Genomic DNA, 19,734 nt, shown 5'->3' on the forward strand with positions numbered 1-19,734 from the left:
ATATGAGGCGATTCAGGTGTTAGCCATCACTATCGTGGACACCATTTTGCAACAGGTAAGTATATCACTTATACAAGGTTGTAAGTCAATTACATCTCAATATAGTTAGAAAAAAACAAAGCTGGCACCCAAACCCCGTCGGGCTCACTTCAGTTTCAGACCCATCCCACAACATTACCCCACACCATGCACTGCCCATCAAACCATCCATCTAGTAACTTCATCAAGTTCTGAGACCCCAACTGCTGGCTTGCAGTGATCCTTGAGGGTAAAGCCAAGTGGGCACAGAGCTTAACACACAAACAGGATGAACAGTTACTGAAGCAGCTCTAACTTTATGAGCTTCCAAATATCTAAAATAATCTGTTGGGTTGGTTTTTCGGTTTTTGGTTTTTTCCTCATCTGCAGTTATATGATGGCTCTCTGAGGCCCCTAGGATACAGTTATAAAAGGATGAACAAAGATTTGAGTTGCAAAAATGGATGACTATTCCGAACTGCAAATAGATTTGTTTCTAAACATAGTGAGCAATGTAGAGCTCACTTTTTAATTCCCAGTAACGATGGTGTTCTCATCATAATATAAATAGATGACGAACACCTATAATAGCAACCATGAATATTGTAAGTGAAACATATACAGATAGTGCAGAATAGCCTTAGCTCCAGTATCAACAATCTCAGGAGAGAGTATAGTCAGAAGAAAGAATGGCCTTGGAGCACTCAGGTAAGAAAAAGACCAAGGACAGGGGTGGTAAAAAAAAAAAGACAAATGACAGAAGTGAAGCTCTAAGGGGCTGGTTAAAGAAACACAGAGCTCCCTGCAGGGCAAGACCACTCTTCTCTATGCACAGAATACATAAAAGTGAAAGTAATGAGTTGGAATAGATATTATTAATTTTTAATTAAGTTACTCTCAGAAATAGCACACTAACTCATCATCCACCCAAACATCTCAATTAAGTACATGTAAATGTGCATTCCTTCCAGCTTTTTGTCAGCTTTGTATCAAATGATCCAAATGCCTAAACTAGTTCAAAGACTCTACATGGAATAAATAAGCCTGGAGCTTATTTCAAGCTTTCTGTAGAGCTATTAAATGGTCATTTTTAATGTAATACATTTCAGAAAGAAGTAGAACTGGGCATAAGCTTTTTAAAAGCTGCAAGTTCCCATGCCCAGCCAGGGTAGGAAAACTCATAAGAGATGGGGTAACAAGCCAATGTCCTCCACAGACAGGAAAATATTCATTAGCAATTCATAAACTAATGTTACCTTTACGATTACACTTCTAATGTGAACTACAGTCAATTGTTAGTTTAAAGCTGACCGTACATTTCATTACCACTCTCAGCAAGAGAAAGTCCTAGTTATACCTGGAAATTCAAACACACTTCATTTACAGCCATCAAAAGCCCCAAATAATGCAAATTTTTACTTGGAACAAATAAATTATTTGTTTTTATAAAGTATAAACAGCACCCTATATTGTTCATTTTTTGACAGTCCTTTCTTACAAAAAAAATTAGCTGGTGATTTTTTTTTTCATTCAGAGATTCTACTGACAAAGAATCTCATCCTTTCAAAAGAACATCTAGACTTGTATCTCCTAAACTGTGCTTCTTGGAATGTTAATAGCTTGGGATGCTAATACGTCTTCCATGAAAAGAGACTTTAGCACCATCTAATTACTGGGTTGGCCAAAAAGTTTGTTCAGGTTTTTCTGTAACATGGGGAAAACCCAAATGAATTTTTTGGTCAACCCAGTACTTTCTTAATTTTCAAGTTCACATTTTAACATTTCTAAAATAGAGCTTCTTACAAAAAATATTTTAAAATTTGCTAACTGAATCTTTTTTCCCCTTTTTAAAAAAGCTATAAATGATATGTCTTACTACCAATGTCATCTTAAGATGGAAGAAACTTCAGTTTGTAAAAATAAAATTTTTATCACTTATAAGATTCACTCTGCACATTATGTTAGGAAAGGCCCTGAAAACTCAATACTTTGAAAACAAAGTTGTTTATTTCATTTAATCTAGTTTTCCCCAAATATATTTGTCTATGGATCCCTTCTGTCACAGAGCTCATAATAACGTTTCATGAGACTAATATTCCGGGAACGCATTATGGAAACGACTGGCTGTTCCTTCCTTACCCTTGGCCAAGACTCTCTGCTCACCAGCCTCACCAAGACTCAGGGACAGAAGCTCTTCATCAGGAAAGGAAGGGAAACATGTTTTGGAGTTGACAGAACTGAATGGATGACCTAAAACTCTCTGTAAAGGGAAAATTCTAACTGGGCCAGAGGCCGATTTATTCTGCTTGGGAAACATCTGTGGTGCGTTCCTGCTGATTGCTTTCTCCAACAAATGATGCACAGCTTCGCCTGTTTGAAATGCCTTTATGATGTGAGAAATGAACAGACTGAACTGAAGCCGTCTGCATCGTGGGGTGGGACGCACTGCACGGCGCACGCATCCCTTTACACTTCTAACAGTTGGGGAAAGAGAAGTCAATAATCCTTCTGGGACTGGCTCCTCAATTTACCGGCTCAGCAAGTTTCTGTGAGTGCATTCCTGTAAAACTGAATGGCATAAGTCATAGGGCAAGTGAGCAGGTGGCAGGAGAGTGTGAGAGCAGACACACAAAATGGGACCAGTGACAGGCACTCAGAGACACAAGGCTCCATTTTCAGGTCAGGAGAAGTCCTAAATAAACTCAGGTCACACTGCACAGTATTTATCTGGCAATACCCTGTGAACCCAGATTTTAGGAAAAGAATTGAATCTTGAACTAAGGCTAAAGGATTGCCATATGCCTTCTGAAAAACATACCCGAGCCTTGCCTAACAGGCAGACCTGTGTACCAGGTCACCTGCTTCTCTGGACCACCAGTATATCAGCAGTACCTGGGATCTCATCAGAAATGCCAGATTTCAGGCCCCATTCCAGACCTAGTTGTCCAGAGTCTGCCTTGTAACGAGAGCTCTAGGTTATTTTATACACATTACCATTGAAAAGCACTGACATAGGAAATATACCCTTTGTCTGTCTTCCTATTTATATTGACTGAGGCCCAGATGCCATGAAGTCAGGTGTCAATTTTGTGAAGATTGATAAATTTCAAGTTATTTTTGTCCACTAGACATGCAAATGATTTCTGCCTGGTAGAAAAAATAACTTCAAGGTTACGGTTCTTTGCTCCACAGAACATATAACACTTTGCACCTTGTTTCAGAATTCCTTCTTTCAGGGACTAGACAGTCTCAGTCTCTGAAATTCTTCTCTGAGCGAAATTTACCATTTTGCTTTTACCTCATGAGCGAGTTAAATGAATCGTCAACACATGCTCAGCACATATGTATGGCAGTCATGCTTGTGACTGTTTAAAGTTGTAATTCAAAACCAGCCACCTCTCAACAGCAATAAGATACGTATTTCTAGTGAACACAGTAATAGCCGTCTTTTCTTGGGAAAAATAGCCAGTTGTCCAGTAAGTGGTAATTGAGTATGTCCAATATGAAATAGAAGTGAATCCAGCGTGGGCTGGTCCCTCTGCATGGTATGATACAATCCAACTTTCAATACAAGGGCTGGCAACTGAGAGCCTATAGTTCTGTTTTAGCTTGCAAACAAAGATTTGTAGTCAAAGAATATTTTGTTTTATTTTTATTTTTGGATGTGAAGGCTTTTAGGTATAAGATGTATTTTCTGGTTCTTCACAGGCTTTAATACTCCTTATTATCCTATATCAGGCTATTTCAGACAGCCTCGCTACTGTCTGGCTCCTGAAGGCATTTAAGTTTACAGCCCTTAAAGAAGACACTAATCTATTAAACCCATGTAAGCCAGCACTACTGTGGGAGACGGCTGGTCTGAAAATTACAGCACATGCTAGGCAGGCATTATTGGGAATATTTTTGCATATCTATCATGCACAGACCCTGGACAGCTATGATGAGTATGGAGAGTACTGCTGCCAAATCCAGTGACCTTATTCATTATCCACCAGAGGGCAAATTATTTACATGTATAACAGTGCATTTCAAATACAGTTACTGAGCATCATCAATTTATTCAGATACAAAAGAGTTTCATTTAAACAGTTCTCAGGGAGCTGCAACCATTGCCCACATAAAACAGCAGAGATAGCTTCATTCTCAAAAATGAGCATTATTAAAATGTCAAAATAAATATCATGCAGAAATATAGCAAAAAGAGGCAGTAGCTATAGGCAATAACCTGGTCCCTCTGAAATCATACCCAGAAGTTCAGAAGCAGCTTTGAACAAAACAAGAGTTTGGTGGCGGCCACCAGGCTTAGCAGAGGTTGCTTTCTTTCTTAGACGGATTTGTTGATGGCACATCACGGAAAGTTATTAAGTATCTACTTTTACCAGGCGTGACTCTCTCTTTCCTAAGTGCTTAAATTCACTAAACAAGGAAAGGGAGGCAGTATATAAACAGAGTCATTAATAATATAAATCTTACCTAGAGTAAAAGAATAATATGGGCTGTCTCAGTTTTCTGCATAAATAGTGATTTCTGTGCTTTTCCATTTGTCCTCTCTATGGATTTTTCTCCTTTGGTACATCTCATCTCTCATTTTGCTCTAATACTTTTTCAGGAGACTTAATGGAAACTACTTGGAGGAAATCAGCTAATAATACCTCCATTTCTCATCTGGACAGCTAAGAGGCCTCACTAACCACCACTCTTCCTCCACCACTGGTCTTTTCACCCCTCTCATTGAGGCTTTACCTCTTAATCTCTTAGTCCTTGCAAGAGAGTCATTAAATTGAGCTTCTAGCTTCCGCATATGGCTTGATAGTCCTTAATATGTGTGCCATCCAATAGGTTATTTATTCCCAGGTTTACTATGAACTTGCCTAGCTGGAATCTGTTTTCTTTCAAGCCCAATTCCAGCAGGTTTTGATTCACTTGGTTTTAACTGAGGGATAAGATGTGGTGTTGGAAGTCAATGACAGTACAGTATTATTTCAGTACAAAACCTTGCTAGCCTCCTCACACTGGGAGTCTGTCTTCCTCTATATTCTCCCCATCATGTGGGTACAACTTTCCAAATTTTTCCTTGGTCCACAAAATACTTTTCAAAGTAAGCGGGCAGTCCATAAAATTGAGAAAAATGGAACTGCAAGGCTTGTGAGAGACAGAAAATCAAAGAGAGTTGCTCATGCAAGATCTGCTCAAGCAAGGTCAGAAAAAGAGGAGATCAGGCTCCAACTCTCCATTGTGTTTAAAGAAACACGTAATCTTTAAATTGAGGTCTTTTGAAAGTTGATGGTCTCCTTGGTTTTTATAACAGTCAAAGCCACTATGAGGTCCCAGACTTATTCTCTCTCTTGAGAGGCTTTTGATCCTCCATAACCTGACTCTGCGTCCCAGTCTCCAACAATGAGCTCAGAACTCAGACACACTTAAAAGACTTAAATTTACTTCTACTGTGTATCTGCTTATGTATATAAATGAAAGCTAACACTGACTCGGGGTTTGCTGTATTTTTGTGTACTAGATTGTGAGTTCTTTGAAGTAAGTGCGACTTCTTTGCCTTTCCCCTATTCCCACCCATGGAACCTGGGATTCTTTAGCCACTTAAAGACTATCTGTTGACTTGAATTGGCTTCTGCAGAAAAGTGGTATCTTCTAGGCAAAGAACAATTGAAAAAGAGGAAGAAAGAGAACAAGAGAAACATGATTAGTGATCTCTAATAGATGGAATTGTTTCTGGCCACTGGAACTAAAGCAATCCATGGCCACGGGTGTTGGAACCATGCAAAGGAATATAAGTTCCAATGGAAAACTTATTCTACAAATTCACTGGCCCTAGTAAAAAAGGTTTCAAGCTTCAATTGTTGGTTTTACCTTGCAAGTGTAAAAACAGAAACAAAGAAGAATGCCCTCTCAAAGATGTCCAGAACCTATGAATAAGCTATCTATGCAGACATGGAGTTTGAATGGGGAAATCCGTGAATTATCCAGGTAGGCCCCACATGAGCCCTGAAAAGCAATAGTGGATGAGAGACAGAGAGAGATGTAACAATGGCAGGGGGGTCAGAGATGCAACATGGCCGTGTTGATGGTGGATGAAGGGAGCCATGAGCCAAGGAATGCAGGCAGCCTTTAACAGCGGGAAAAAGGCCAGAAAACAGATTCTCCCCCAGAGCCTCCAGAGAGTGACACAGCCCTGCTGACACCTTCCTCTTAGCCCAGTAAGAAGTGTGTCAGACTTCTAACTCTATGAAACTGCATTTACACTGTTTTAGATGAGGAGTAATTTGTTCATTGTAATGACAGAAAAGGTGATCCTTGGTTTCAGCATGGTCCTCTAAACTGCTGAGCAGGCCTTCCCTGTCGAGCCTCCAAACCAGAGGGATTTCTTCTAAATGAAACCATCCTTCAACTCTTCCTTCCCCCCTTCTCTCCTCTGACAAGCCTTAGTTTTATCTATATAGTCTCTGACTTTCTGAAAGGTGAAGACCCTGTCATATTGTTTGTAAATGTTAGTTTGAAAGATGGAATTAATTAATCATCGTTCAACGGAAGAGAAAATAAAACTATTTTATTGTCACTGCTTTTAAAAAAGAAATTAGATCACTCACTAGGATCCACCTACATTCACATCCATGAAGTCCTACCTCACTCCTTCTCCTCCTCTCTTTGGACACAGATAAACACACACACACACACGCAACCTGGCAGGGTTGACTCCTAGTTTGCAGCTGTTCAGAATAAGACAAGCAAGCAAACCATCCATCTCTGATCAAGAGTATAAGCTACAGGGGTCAAAGGAAATTTCAGGAATTTTCAGAAAATTTCAAGGAATTTGCAGGGCACAATAAAGTTCTGAAATGTAGCATTTAAAGCCAGAGCTAAGGTTTGAGAATTAAGTAATAGGACTTATGGTGCGGGGGTTTTAAAATACATCTACAAGGCTTCCCTGGTGGCTCAGGCGTAAAGAATCACCAGCCAGCACTGGAGACATGAATTCAAGCCCTGATCTTGGAAGACTCCACATGTTGCAGAGCAACTAACCCCATGTGTCACGACTACTGAGCGCGTGCTCGAGCCCCAGGGTCACAACTACTGTTCCCACGTGACTTAGAGCCCATGCTCCACAGCAAGAAAAGCCACCACAATGAGAAACCCATGGACTGCAACGAGCAGGCAGCCCCCGCTCGCTGCCACTAGAGAAAACCCACGCAACAGCAAAGACCCAGCACAACTATAAATAAATAAAATAAAATACACCAACAAACGCTCTGATGCTCCTTTCTCCAAACAATAGCGGTGAATTGTCCTCCCCTTGAGCGTGCACTGGAGTGAGTCCCTTCTAATGAACAGAACACGGCTGATGTGAATTGCACATGATCCAGTTACAAAAGGCATTACAACTTCCTCCCTCAATACCCACCTCTGAACTGACTTGTGGACACAGCGGGGAAGGAAATGGTGGGATGAATGGAGAAAGTAGCCTCGACTTATATACAGTATCATGTGTATACATGTCATTACGTGTGATCACGTGCAAAATGGAGAGCTAGTGGGGAGCTGCTATATAATACAGGGAGCTCTGTGATATCTGAGAGGGTGGGGCTGAGGGGAGGGGACATATATATAATTATGACCAATTTGTATTGTTGTACTGCAGAAACCAACACACCATGGTAAAGCAATTTTCCTCCAATTAAAAACTAAATTCAAAAATTAGCTACCTCTATCTCTTCCCTTTTCTCTCTTTCTTCCCCTCTCTCTCTCTCCTCTTCCTCTCTCCCTCTCTCTCTTCTGAAGGAAGCCAGTTGCCAATATCCACATGGCTGAGCCATCTTGGGAGAACTTTCCCAAATCTGAAGACATCTATAGGTCTAGCCCACATCTTAATAGCAACAACAGAGAGTCCCTGAGACAAAACCACTCAGCTAAGCTGCTCCCAAATCTCCAAACACAGAAACTATGAGATAACAAATGTTCATTGTTTTAAGCCACCAAGTTTTGGGATTACTTGTTACAGAGTAATAGATAACCAAAATACATGAGATACAATTCCCAGAGCAGAGGTTACGAATTGGAAGAACAGATCCTAATTCAGTCTACAAATATATTTTCCTCAGCTCATAATGGTAGATTTTTTTCATGAGCTAAAATTTTTAAATCATTAAATTTCACTTAGAAATCCAGATTTCCAATCTCTCTTAAATTTAGAAGATCCAACAACACAAAGGCCTACATTCCCATCTGGCAGCCTTCTGCTGTAAAAGACACACACTCTCCTGAGCTCATGGCAGCCCCCACCAACCCCTGTTCATCGCCACACTGACACCAGCAGCATGGCTATTCCACTATTTCTCTTCAAGCAGAATAATATTTCTCAGTTTCTATGTCTCTATCAAAATTAGGAAACAAAAGATATATTGACAGGGCTTTGCATCTTAAGAAATCTAGGAGACCATTTATTTCCTGGTGGGAGTGAAGAATATTCCGGTATGCCTAATATGTCACCAATGTATGTCTGTCAAACACACAATTTAGGATCCTATTTTCCCTTCCTCCAATAGCTTTGCTCATTGTTGTCAACAGACTGTCCCCTGTAGGTAAGTGAGTTTGTTACTCTGGCTTCTTCATATGGGGCTAGGATAAAGCATATGAGTTTGCTGGATCTGGCTCTTCAGCAGCTTAAAAGTAGCTGCCAACATTACGCCTTTCCTCTCATATGACTTGTTTTGCAAAGAACCTTGCTGAGATTATAGTATCTATTCAATCCTTCTCTGGTTTTGCACTTATAATAATTGTTTAGCATGAGCTGCTTAATGCTGGCTCAAATTGAGTCTGAAAAACCCATACTGACTAGTCAGAAATAATCCCAAGTACAACTCCTGCATGCATGCTAAGTTGCTTCAGTCGTGTCCAACTCTGTGTGACCCCATGGACTGTAGCCCACCGGGCTCCTCTGTCCACGGGATTCTCCAGGCAGGAGTACTGGAGGGGGTTGCCATGCCCTCCTCCAGGGGATTTTCCTGACCCAGGGACCAAACCCATGTCTCACGTCTCCTGAGCACAACTCGTACTTAAATGCATACTTTTCACTATTACAACCAATTCTAGAAAATAAACATTGAACCGGAACAATGGGCTTCCCAGGTGGTGCTGGTGGTAAAGAACCCGCCTGCCAATGCAGGAGACCTAAGAGATGAGGGTTCAGTCCCTGGGCCGGGAAGATTCCCTGGAGAAGGGCATGACAACCCCCTCCAGCATTCTTGCCTGAAGAAATCCCATTGACAGAGGAGCCTGGAGAGCTACAGTTCATGGGATCATAAAGAGCTGGACACGACTGAAGCAACCTAGCAGCAGCCGCAGCACAAGAGCCAGCAAACGGGCCAAACCCAGCCCACTGCCAGCTTTTATACATAGAGTTTTCTTGAAATCCAACCACACGTTCATTTACATGCTGTCTGCGGCTGCTTTTACATCACACTAGCTGAGCTAAGCAGTTATGAAAGAGACCTCAGGACCTACAAGCCTAAAACGGTTACTATCTAGCTAGCCCCTGAATGAGAAGGATGAAATACAAAGATTTTGGCAGTTAATAAACCAAGTACCCATTGTGCTACAGAGGAACACACATGGGGGAAATAAAGTTGCCATGTCCTCTCCAGAATGTGCCCTATGATTCATAGTAACTCCAAAGCTTTCTTCATCTTACAAATGGATATAAACAGAATGGGTTTCGGGTTGAAAAGGAACTCACTGTGGCTAGTTTCTGAACATCTTCATCCGATGCTCCCAGAGATGCCAGGCCTATTTCTTGTGAAAACTGAGCAAACTTAGGATCTGCCAGCAGAGGGACATGTCCCAGGAGTTCATGACATGTGTCTCTGACAAGAAAAACATCACAGAGAAATGTCAGATGACTTAAATTATCACTGGTAGAAAAAGATCTAAATTCTAAATATAACTTTGTGACTATAATTAATTACTGTTACTAAGTTTTATCAACCCTAAGATTTTTTTAATCACATTTTAACAACTGAAATCCATATGCATCCTACAACAAATGGCATCTTAAATTATATGATATACAGCACTTTAGTATTTTGCTATTAATATTAAAATATCTACTATTTTCAAGTAGTAGATATTTGGCAGTAGTAGATACTTGGCATTCTGTCATATGCCAAGCATGTGTTAAGCGTTTTGTTACATACATTGTCTCTTTTAATATTCAGAAGAAACTTGAATTAAAGTAATTTATAGTGCAACATTTTCTAGACCGTGGGTGGGCAAACTGCAGCTGTTGGCCAAATCTAGTCTATTGCCTATTTCTGTAAAAAAAGTTTTATTGGAACACAGCCATGCCTGTTCATTAATGAATTGTGTGCGGCTCCTTTTCACTAAAACAGCAGAGTTGAGTAGTTGTCACTGAGATCATATGACCCGCAAAGCCTAAAATATTTACTAGCTGGCCCTTTACTGAAAAAACGTTGACTCTTGCTACAGTCATAAAGCCAAAATCTGAATCCAGCTTATGGTGATTTCTAAGCTCTTGCTCTCAACCCTTAAGTCACACTGCATCTCATGTTACACTTTTCTGGCACTGGGAAAGAGCAGAGGATCATATTGTCATTGAGTGGCTCTTCCCATAGACAAAATGTGATGTCTATAACACAAGCAACTTCCTGGAACCTGCACATTGGAAAAGCCCAAGTCCTCCGCCTTGTCCAGCCTGAACTGCGTCATAACAGAACTTTAGATCCTCTCTCATTTGCCTGGGCTTCCAGTTGGAGCCAGATGACCAGGGAAAGGCAGGTAGGTGCTGCAATGAAACAAACTCTTTCTTGATACCAAACAACACTGCAATGCTTTCCCCTATGATTCTCTGAAAATGAGTCAAAGGCAGACCATATTTCATTTTCTTGACAAAATTAATGAGCCAGGTAGTAATTGAAAGATGTTTCCTGATATCGCCTAGCCTTCTCTTAAGTGTAACTACTTCAAATAGATGCTACAAAATAAATGCCAGGTACTGCCACCATTAATACAGGTATAAAGTAAGCTGGAGGGTTATGAGGTTGAGGCAAGGGAATGGTGGTCAAGGGGAGATGATGGATACCAACATAAAACAGACAGCATTCCTCAGTCAAAAAACCTCGTTCCCACAACTCAAAGCACACGTCCAGCCCTGGCCAGCCACTTCCCAGACACATCAGGTTGAGAGGACAGCCAAACAAGAACATGTAGACATGATACTAAAAGAAAATCCAAATTCATTCCCCATCAACTATGTGCCGAGAGTCTCCTTTTTTTGCACAGAAATTGAATTTGTGGAAAAGACTGTGGCGGTTACTCTCCAATCACACTGCTTAAGGCAGACAATCAGACTCACTGGACTTTAGTGCATTAAGAGGAATTTAAATGTTATTAGAACCCCTCATTTTACCTGTAAAGAAGTTAGAGACAGAAGGAGGAAATAAAGAAAGCTAACATATAGTAGGCTCCTGTTATGTGCTGAGTATGATGCTAAATGTTTTCATATCCCATTAGTAATTTCATCTTCACTTCCAAAGCAGTCTTATTAATGTGAGAAGAAGTCTTTTTAACGTGAGACCAGGGTAGGTCATGGTTACTGTGGCGGTGGATTTCTGGTGCAAAACTGGGTTCACTTCTGAGCTTGTTAAATGCTTGATGAGGATAGTCTTCTATTAATATCTGCCGAGGTACCAATGGAGTCCAAACACTTATAGGTAGAAGGGAAAGTGAAAAGTAGCAGTTAAAAAAGAATGAAGGAAAATGTGAGAGATCCAAAATCTTTAAGGAGTCAGTTCTCTGTGGTAGAAAAGGAGCTCTCACCTGGGTTTCAAGTTAAGGTGTCATTATCAGAAACCTATAACTCAGAGTCAACTTAAGAGTCTTTAATAGCATTACAATGATAAGGTAATCCAACCATCCATAGAAGAGAAAATAAATTAAAATTTGAAAGAAAAAAAATCAAACACAGCAGAATAAGTTATATTGTTTCATTAAGAATGAAAGCCTGAAGCCAGAAGTCTCACAGATTTACTAATGAAACATTCTGAATGTCTTTGCTCTGTTCTGAGCAGAAATGATTGCTCTGTGTTCTGCTGGTTTGTACTTTCTTCACTGCTCAGTTTCCACATAGAGACTCTAGAAGAAACTGCTGTTCAGATCAAGCAGAGATGCAATCTACATAGTAACCCCACTTGTCACTGAGTCAAGGGTCTATGCACCGAAATTCCAAGACCATAAATAGAGCTGTTATCTTTTATGACTTTGGTGGAATATTCTCAGAAATAAACACTGGATTGGTCTCATTCCAGGCTCTTTGGCTAAGGCACATTGTGTAGAGAAAGGTAACAGGAAACTACTGCTGCTACTACTACTGGAAAGTGCCTGGAAACTCTTCAACCAGCAAAGAGAGATGTTTCATGTTGCTAATTTAAAAGTTGTTATTTTCTTTAGTTTCTCTGAGACCAAAGGACTTGGAAGCTGCATTGACTTCCGACTCAGAGGCTGAAAGAGGTTCCAGACTATTGGGAATCTGAGGGAGAAGGCTGAGCCTTCTCTCCAAACTTTGTATCAGTTAAGTTCTGTAGGGCTGATATCATGCTATTTCACACTACTTTACAAAGTGCAATCCCTTTTATGTCCGGCAGCTAAAGTAGTTCATGGTCCCAAAACTGGTTGTGTCATCCACAGCAGGATCCCTGAATATCTAATTATGAATGGATTTCCGACGTGAGTTCATAACTGTGCCTGATCGCACCACATCTCTCTTAAAACATTCAATTATCTGGCTATAATTGCACCTGTCAGCACATGCTGCCTTCAATCTCCACATCGGCAAACTTCTATCTTTTCAACTCGCATCCCTTTGATGCATTTTCGCCTGAATAATGCTTCTCAGAGCCCTTTTCACAAAAGCACTCTGCTCGCTAGAAATATAGGAACTTTCAAAAGTGTTAACACTGTAAAACATCATGTCTCCTTTTGAAAAAGAAAAGAAGAAAAAGAAAAGCTAGGGCTGATATCAGACACTAAACTTTTTGCTGCTCTAAATTGGAATCTTCTCTGATAAGCCCTGTTAGGAGTCTAAAGCTTACAAAGGGACCTGGGCAAAACGCCCCCAGGGAATTCTTAAATCATTCTAAGGAAGTTGTGATCACTGCTGCTGGGAAAAAGGAAATTCAAAACAAATCTAGGGTTCTTCTCCGCTTATCAGTCAGTTTTTTCAAAGCTGACTCCTCTTGTCTGGTGTTGAACAACTTTTAATTTTTGCTGTAAATTAAAGCTTTTAGGAAGTGAGTGAGCATGCCGCATTTGCTTCCCATCCCCAATCAGCACATCTGTCTTTGAAACCCTATTTTGATAGGTTTTGTTTGTGCTAAATAACACAGGAGCCAACACTTCAGCTAAATCCTGAAGAGAAGGAAAGGAAGGTGGGGGTGGGGGAGGGTCTCATGGATGAAAAGAGCAGGAGGATGAGCTGGGAGCCAAAATAGTGTGTTGTTTTTTTTTTTTTTTTTTTTCCCCAGCTTTCACACAACATTTGGTGGGTAAGTGCAAGTAATCCGGGATAACACATTGGGACACATTGAGGGAGGCGGAGGGGTGACTTTGTTTTCACTTCACTAAAGAGATAATAACAGGAACTAATTTGGTATTGAGGCAATTTTTCTCCGTTCTCATTTTAGAGCCACATACAGAGTTTCTGTAGTTTTAAAATAGCAGACTGTAAAATCTGGCCCAGATCAGAGTTTAGGCAGCTCTTATGATCACTCCCTCTTATGTCCCTGTCAGAGCACAGATATATTCATATGGGGCCCTCTTTTCATGAAGCTGAGCATCTGGATATTGCCCTTGCGGAAATCTTTCCTTTTTTCCCCCTAGGAATCATTACTCTTCTTCACAACAATTCTTCTGAGACGGGCAAAAGATATTACAGTTAATTTTTTTTAATTTAGTTCAAGAAGCATTTATTGTACAGCTATTAAATATCAAGTAATATGTTAGGAACTGAGGGTTAAAAGTAAATAAGACAAAATCCTAGGATAACTCTTAGCAAAAGTCACTTCATGGTTCCATAAACAGCAAGTACTAACTTTCCTGATCCAGTAAAAAAAATCTTTCCTAGTTCTTCAAGTAGCACAAAAGAGCTTCAGGGGAAATCTGTATTTACGTCTCCTGTTCCCCATCATCTTAAATATTTCTTATTTCCTGAATAAAAAGAGATTTCTAACTCTTCCCCTGTCTGCTTCTTCTCCCCAAATTTTCACTAGATATTAGGGAAGCAATGTAACATAATGGTTATCACTTTATAATCCGAAGTCAGAACAAGCCCATGTTGCACGTTCCTGTGTTGACAAAGTGACTTAGAGCAGCGTGGTACAATAGGTTTTCCTGCGATGACGGAAATATCCTGTATCTGCATCATCCAGTACGGCAGCCGCTTGTTACAGGGGACTACCAAACATCTTAAACGTGACCAGCACTACTGAGGAACTAAACTCATCGTTCTATTTCATTTTAATTAATAAACTTAGATAGTCACATCTCTTCCACATTGGACAGCACAGATGTATTGTTTTTTCATCTATAAACTGGAGGTTATAAGGGTCCTCATCTCATGGAGTTCTTAGGTTTTGTCCTTTTTGAATCTATTTTATCACTTCGACAAGCAGCAGTAACTTTCTCCAGGACAGAGGTCATGCCGTGTTCATTTTTGGGTTCCTGGTGCATAAGAAAGCTGGGCACATATTAGATGTTCAGCAACTGCTTTCTGACCTTAACAGAATAAAGCAAAGCTGGTGGGGCCCTATTGCACCACAGAGAGGTAAATCCACAGGAACCCCAAGCATAGTTTTCCTAATCTCCAAGGTATCATAAGGGTTCTGGACTTAATCTTGGTTTCGCTATTTTCTAGTCAACTCTCCTGATGCTGAAGCTTTAATACTTCAGCCACCTGATGCAAAGAGCTGACTCACTGGAAAGACCCTGATGCTGGGAAAGAATGACGGCAGGAGGAGAAGGGGACAACAGAGGATGAGATGGTTGGATGGCATCACTGACTCGATGGACAAGAGTTTGAGCAAGCTCTGGGAGATAGAAAAGGATAGGCAAGCCTGGCATGCTGCAGTCCATGGGGTCACAAAGAGCTGGACACGACTTAACAACCAAACAGCAAGTTGTGCATACATAGGGGAATGACCTGACTTCACTGATCTCTGGAATTACCACCTGTAAAATGGCGACAGTCCTGCCTACCTCACAGCCACAAGCAGAATGACGCAAGCTGACGGAAGAAATGTCAGATCTCTTTTTCCTTCTGGGGCTTCTCTACCTGTTTCTCTACATGGTCGTGAAGAGGTACATCCAGTGAAGAGGTACAAAGTTTCCTCTTCCTTGCCTAAAATTCACTCACTTTGAATTTGTTCTGAATGTGCAATCTTTAAAAGCAAATATTCCTTAAAAATTTTGTCCCAGATCATCTCCATCTTCCATGCCAGAAGGTAAATAAATGAGCTTCTCCCTGTGACCTGGTACTGAAGGAGTATGACTTGTCAGTCTGCTGTGGGTGCTTTAGGAGTGCTAATTTTGGATGACACACACCACACAAGGAAGGCAAACCTTGGTGGGGGTGGAGTGGTGAGGAAAAAAGAAATCCTGCTTTGAATCTGCTAAAATGTATACATTCCTACAAATGAAAGCTTTACCCCCAAAAGTCACTACCATTAATAGTCTAAGAGAACAACAGTGTTCTAGCAGGCACTCAGGCACAAGTTTGATTTCAAAACGCACAGGTTTTAAATAATGTATAGGGTTGTGTGGGGTGGTGATGGAGTTCATAGAATGTCTATTGTTAGAATGCTCAGAGCTTTTGAGACAAAAGGCTTGCATAAAGATTCCTAGGGCTTATTTTTTTGCTTTGAGGCACCTCACAAAACTAGACAAAATACAATGACTGAAAACTTGGGAGGCTGGGTCTAGGAACATGTCCTTGTAACTAAGAGTGACTGGAATGTTTCAAAACACATCAGTCTCCACATGAATTTAAGAGGTGCCAAGGGAAGAGCAGACCTATTTGGTACTTTCTATAAAGCCTTTTTCTCTGCAAAGATCAAAGCCTTACTTCATCAGCCCTCACACAGGGAGGTTAAGTGGTTTGCCAAGAGTCACACTGAGAGCTGACCATGGGGCCTGGATTGCGGGCACGTGGTCCGTAGGCCCTTCTGCCTCAGGATGTACACAGCGTTGTCCCATCTGCAACACTGCTCTGGAGTGAGGCACTTCCCCTCCTGCTTCCTCGTGAAATAAAAGATGCCCCCCTTGATAAAAGGGTGGGCTAACTGGCCCCGTGAAGATCAAAGGAGAGAGTGGGCTCCTGACAAAGCCTGGTAGCTGGGTCACCACTGGATGGGGTAGCACGGCACAAGACCACCCAGTAGGCATATCCAGCACTTAGGGTCCCGGCACGGCAGGGCCACCAGAGCAAAGAAAGAAAGTGTCACTCTCAACTAGCTATATAAAACCTGTAATGGAAAAATCGAGAGAGAAACTACTCAACTTAAGTATACATACAAGTTTTGAGTTTTCTTCTGGGCTTGTGTGCTAAGTCGCCTCAGTCATGTCCGACTCTTTGTGACACTATGAACTGTAATCCACCAGCTCCTCTGTCCATGGGATTCTCCAGGCAAGAATGCTGGAGTGGGTTGCCATGCTCTCCTCCAGGGGATCGTCCTGACCCAGGGATCAAAGCCACGTCTCTTATGTCTCCTGACATAAGAACCCGTATTGGCAGGTGGGTTCTTTAACAGTAGTGCCCCCTCTTGTGGGGTTAGCTTAATACAGAATGCTGGTTATTCCCACAGATGCTGGTACTACTCCCTGAGTTCAAATCCTGACTCCCCTACTTACCAGCTGTGTGACCTTGAACAAGTTACTTAACCTTTCTGTGCCTCAATTGCCTCATCCATACATTCAGAATAATAAAAGTAACTCAGAACTTAGAGGGTTGTTGTGAGTACTGAGTTCATCCACTTACAGTGCTTAAAGTGGTGCCTGGCATATAATAGTTGATACAGACATGTTTGCTGTCAGTAATAATATACACATACATATATATATTTAATTGCTTCTGCTGCTATTGTGTTTGAGCTTATCTATGTTGGAGAATGGAAGGGGCCGGGTTTTAGAGCCTCTAACATTCTACCTGACCCCGAGTGTGTGTAGTTGCTCAGTCATGTCCAACTCTTTGTGACCCCATGAACTATAGCCCATCAGGCTCCTCTGTCCATAGAATTCTCCAGGCAAGAACACTGGAGTGGGTTGCCATGCCCTCCTCCAGGGGATCTTCCCGACCCAGGGATCGAACCCAGGTCTCCCGCATTGCAGGAAGATTCTTTACCATCTGAGCCACCAGGGAAGTCTTGTGTATAGCCCAAACCAAATTTCTTCTGAGGGAGGAGATGGTTGCTAAGCTCGGAGTGTGAGCTACTGGTTAAAACTCAGGAAAGGAAGGCCAGATGAGCTCAGCTTTCTGAGAACGAGCCATTCTCTGAGAATCACTGGTGCGATGCTGCTCTGCTATCCTGCACAGCAAAAACGATGACAGAACTGTGGAGGGAGCCAGTTGGCGGGGCAGGAAGCTTGGCATCACACTTGGCAGAGATGAGGCTGATCTGTGGGGGAGGGCAATTGGAAGCTAAACAAGAGCTCACAGGGATGAAGGTTCAATCCTATAAAGCTCTGGCTCATCTTCCCAGCTCACCAGGAAGACCATGCCCAGACTTGACTTCAGCAAGCCCTGATATTAAAAACACCCAGGACAGTCAGACCTTAAATCAGACAAACTCACAGACCCAGGATGTCTCAGACAGCAAGGAGGGAAAGCTGGGAAAGAAAGGAAAGGTCCAGTGAAAGAAATCTGTTTGATCCAGAGAGGGGTAGTCAAGTTTCCTATCAATGGGAAAGCCTATGTCTTCAGCTGCTGATACCATTAGTTAACAAATGAGGATTGATGTCTGAGCCACAAGAACAGAGATGAATGCCATCTGCCCATGTGCCTGTGTTAGAGAGGGTTCTGTTGTAACACACAAGGGCTAAGCATAAAGTTCACTGACTCGGCTTGGAAACAGATGAAAACCAGCGTTAGAAATAATTCACTTTTATTTTTCTTATAAAATTGAAACACAGCAGCAATTATAAGAAAAATCACCTGACTGCAAAACCTTTTTTAAACTTGAAAACAGTTATATTTTAAAATAACATTAATTGCCCCTGATCTGTTCAACTGTGACAAGAAATATTTTTCTGAATGCAAATGCGTTGAGCGATACTATGACAATAAACGCTGCAGTGTGAGTCCATGGTGTCGTGAATTATTTCCTAGCAGGGAACGTTTGCTCTCTGATTTGAAAAGGGACACACAGGGAAAGAGCAGGACAGACTCACGTCAGCATGTGCTGAATCATCAGTCCATCAACGCAGCCCTGAATGGGGACTCCCTGACTGAATAAGCTTATACTATGCTGTGCCAAGGATATTTTCGTTACTAGTATATTCAGCACAACATTTGAAAACAAAATAGAAGAAATCTTTTTAAATGTCTTCATTAAAACATTTTTTTAAAGGGATTTCTGGTGCAAAAACTGCACTATTACTTTGGCAAGACAGACACTGTACTGGTTTGACCTCTAAGAACTGACAATGAAGAACGTATGTTATACTGAAAATGCCGGTCTTCTCCCTGAGCAAAGGAGAAGGGGTCAGAGTGCTGGGCTATGGATCTGTGTTTCAGCATTGCTCTGGGCAATATTTTAGGTTTCTAACATACAGAACCTTGAAATATCGGGCCACCTCTGGTCTCCATCCAGAAATACAGATGGGTGGGTTTGGCCTATACTGGAGAAAACAAGACTAAATTATAATACTTTAGAAAATAGGACCTTCTTGGGCCTTCCCTGGTGGTCCAGTCGTTAAGAATCCACCTTGCAACGCAGGGGACACAGGCTTGATCCCTAGTTGGGGAACTAAGATTCCACCTGCCATGGGGCAACTAACCCCTCGCAGGGCAACTACAGAGCCCATGAGCCTCAAGAAAGATCTCACACAATGTAAAGATCCCACATAACAAAGCAAATAAATATTTTGTAAAAAAAAAAAAAAAAAAAAAAAAAAACAGAAAAATAGGCCCTTCTTGCTTTACCTTCCTTCATATCCTAGACCTCAGTCCGTCCACACAGCTTCTGAAGAAAAGCACGAGATACGGCCCCAGGAGAATATGGTTTTCTCATTAAAGAGCTCTACATTTCTGAGATACCACTGGCCATCAGGACTACAGATAAAATTGAAAATCATATAGACAAGGATACATGCACAAGCAAATTCAGTGAGCAAGAATTCAACATCACCTGGCATAAAACACAGTCAAGAAGTCTGTTTCAACTATGAAGAACAGAAGCCACAGACCCCCTAAAAAGAAGTGACTGGGGAAGAAAAACCAAATGAACTAAAGCAGAACTAGGAAGAAGGGGGATACATGCAACAGCTGAAAATCCAAAACGCCCCTGAAAGCTGACATGAGCGACGAGACCAGGGCAAGATCCCTCCCTCCAACTCGCTTCCCTGCAGTGTGCCCTAGACTTTCCTGTGCTGCACTTCCACCACCCTCTCCAGCAAGAATCTTCTAGAGAAAATGCAGAGATG

The 19,734-nt window shown here is 41.5% G+C and overlaps 1 protein-coding gene across 1 annotated transcript in view; it reads right to left on the reverse strand.

Annotated features, from left to right (window-relative positions):
• TPH2 (tryptophan hydroxylase 2) overlaps positions 1-19,734 on the reverse strand; it is a 101,111-nt gene that overhangs the window by 36,482 nt on the left and 44,895 nt on the right. Inside the window, exon 8 of the mRNA XM_040233875.1 lies at positions 9,764-9,890. Within this exon, the coding sequence (XP_040089809.1) occupies positions 9,764-9,890 (127 nt within the window). The remainder of the gene's footprint in view (positions 1-9,763; positions 9,891-19,734) is intronic.

This window comes from Oryx dammah, unplaced genomic scaffold (genome assembly GCF_014754425.2).
Source record: "Oryx dammah isolate SB20612 unplaced genomic scaffold, SCBI_Odam_1.1 HiC_scaffold_29, whole genome shotgun sequence".
In the NCBI taxonomy this organism is placed as follows: Eukaryota; Metazoa; Chordata; class Mammalia; order Artiodactyla; family Bovidae; genus Oryx; species Oryx dammah.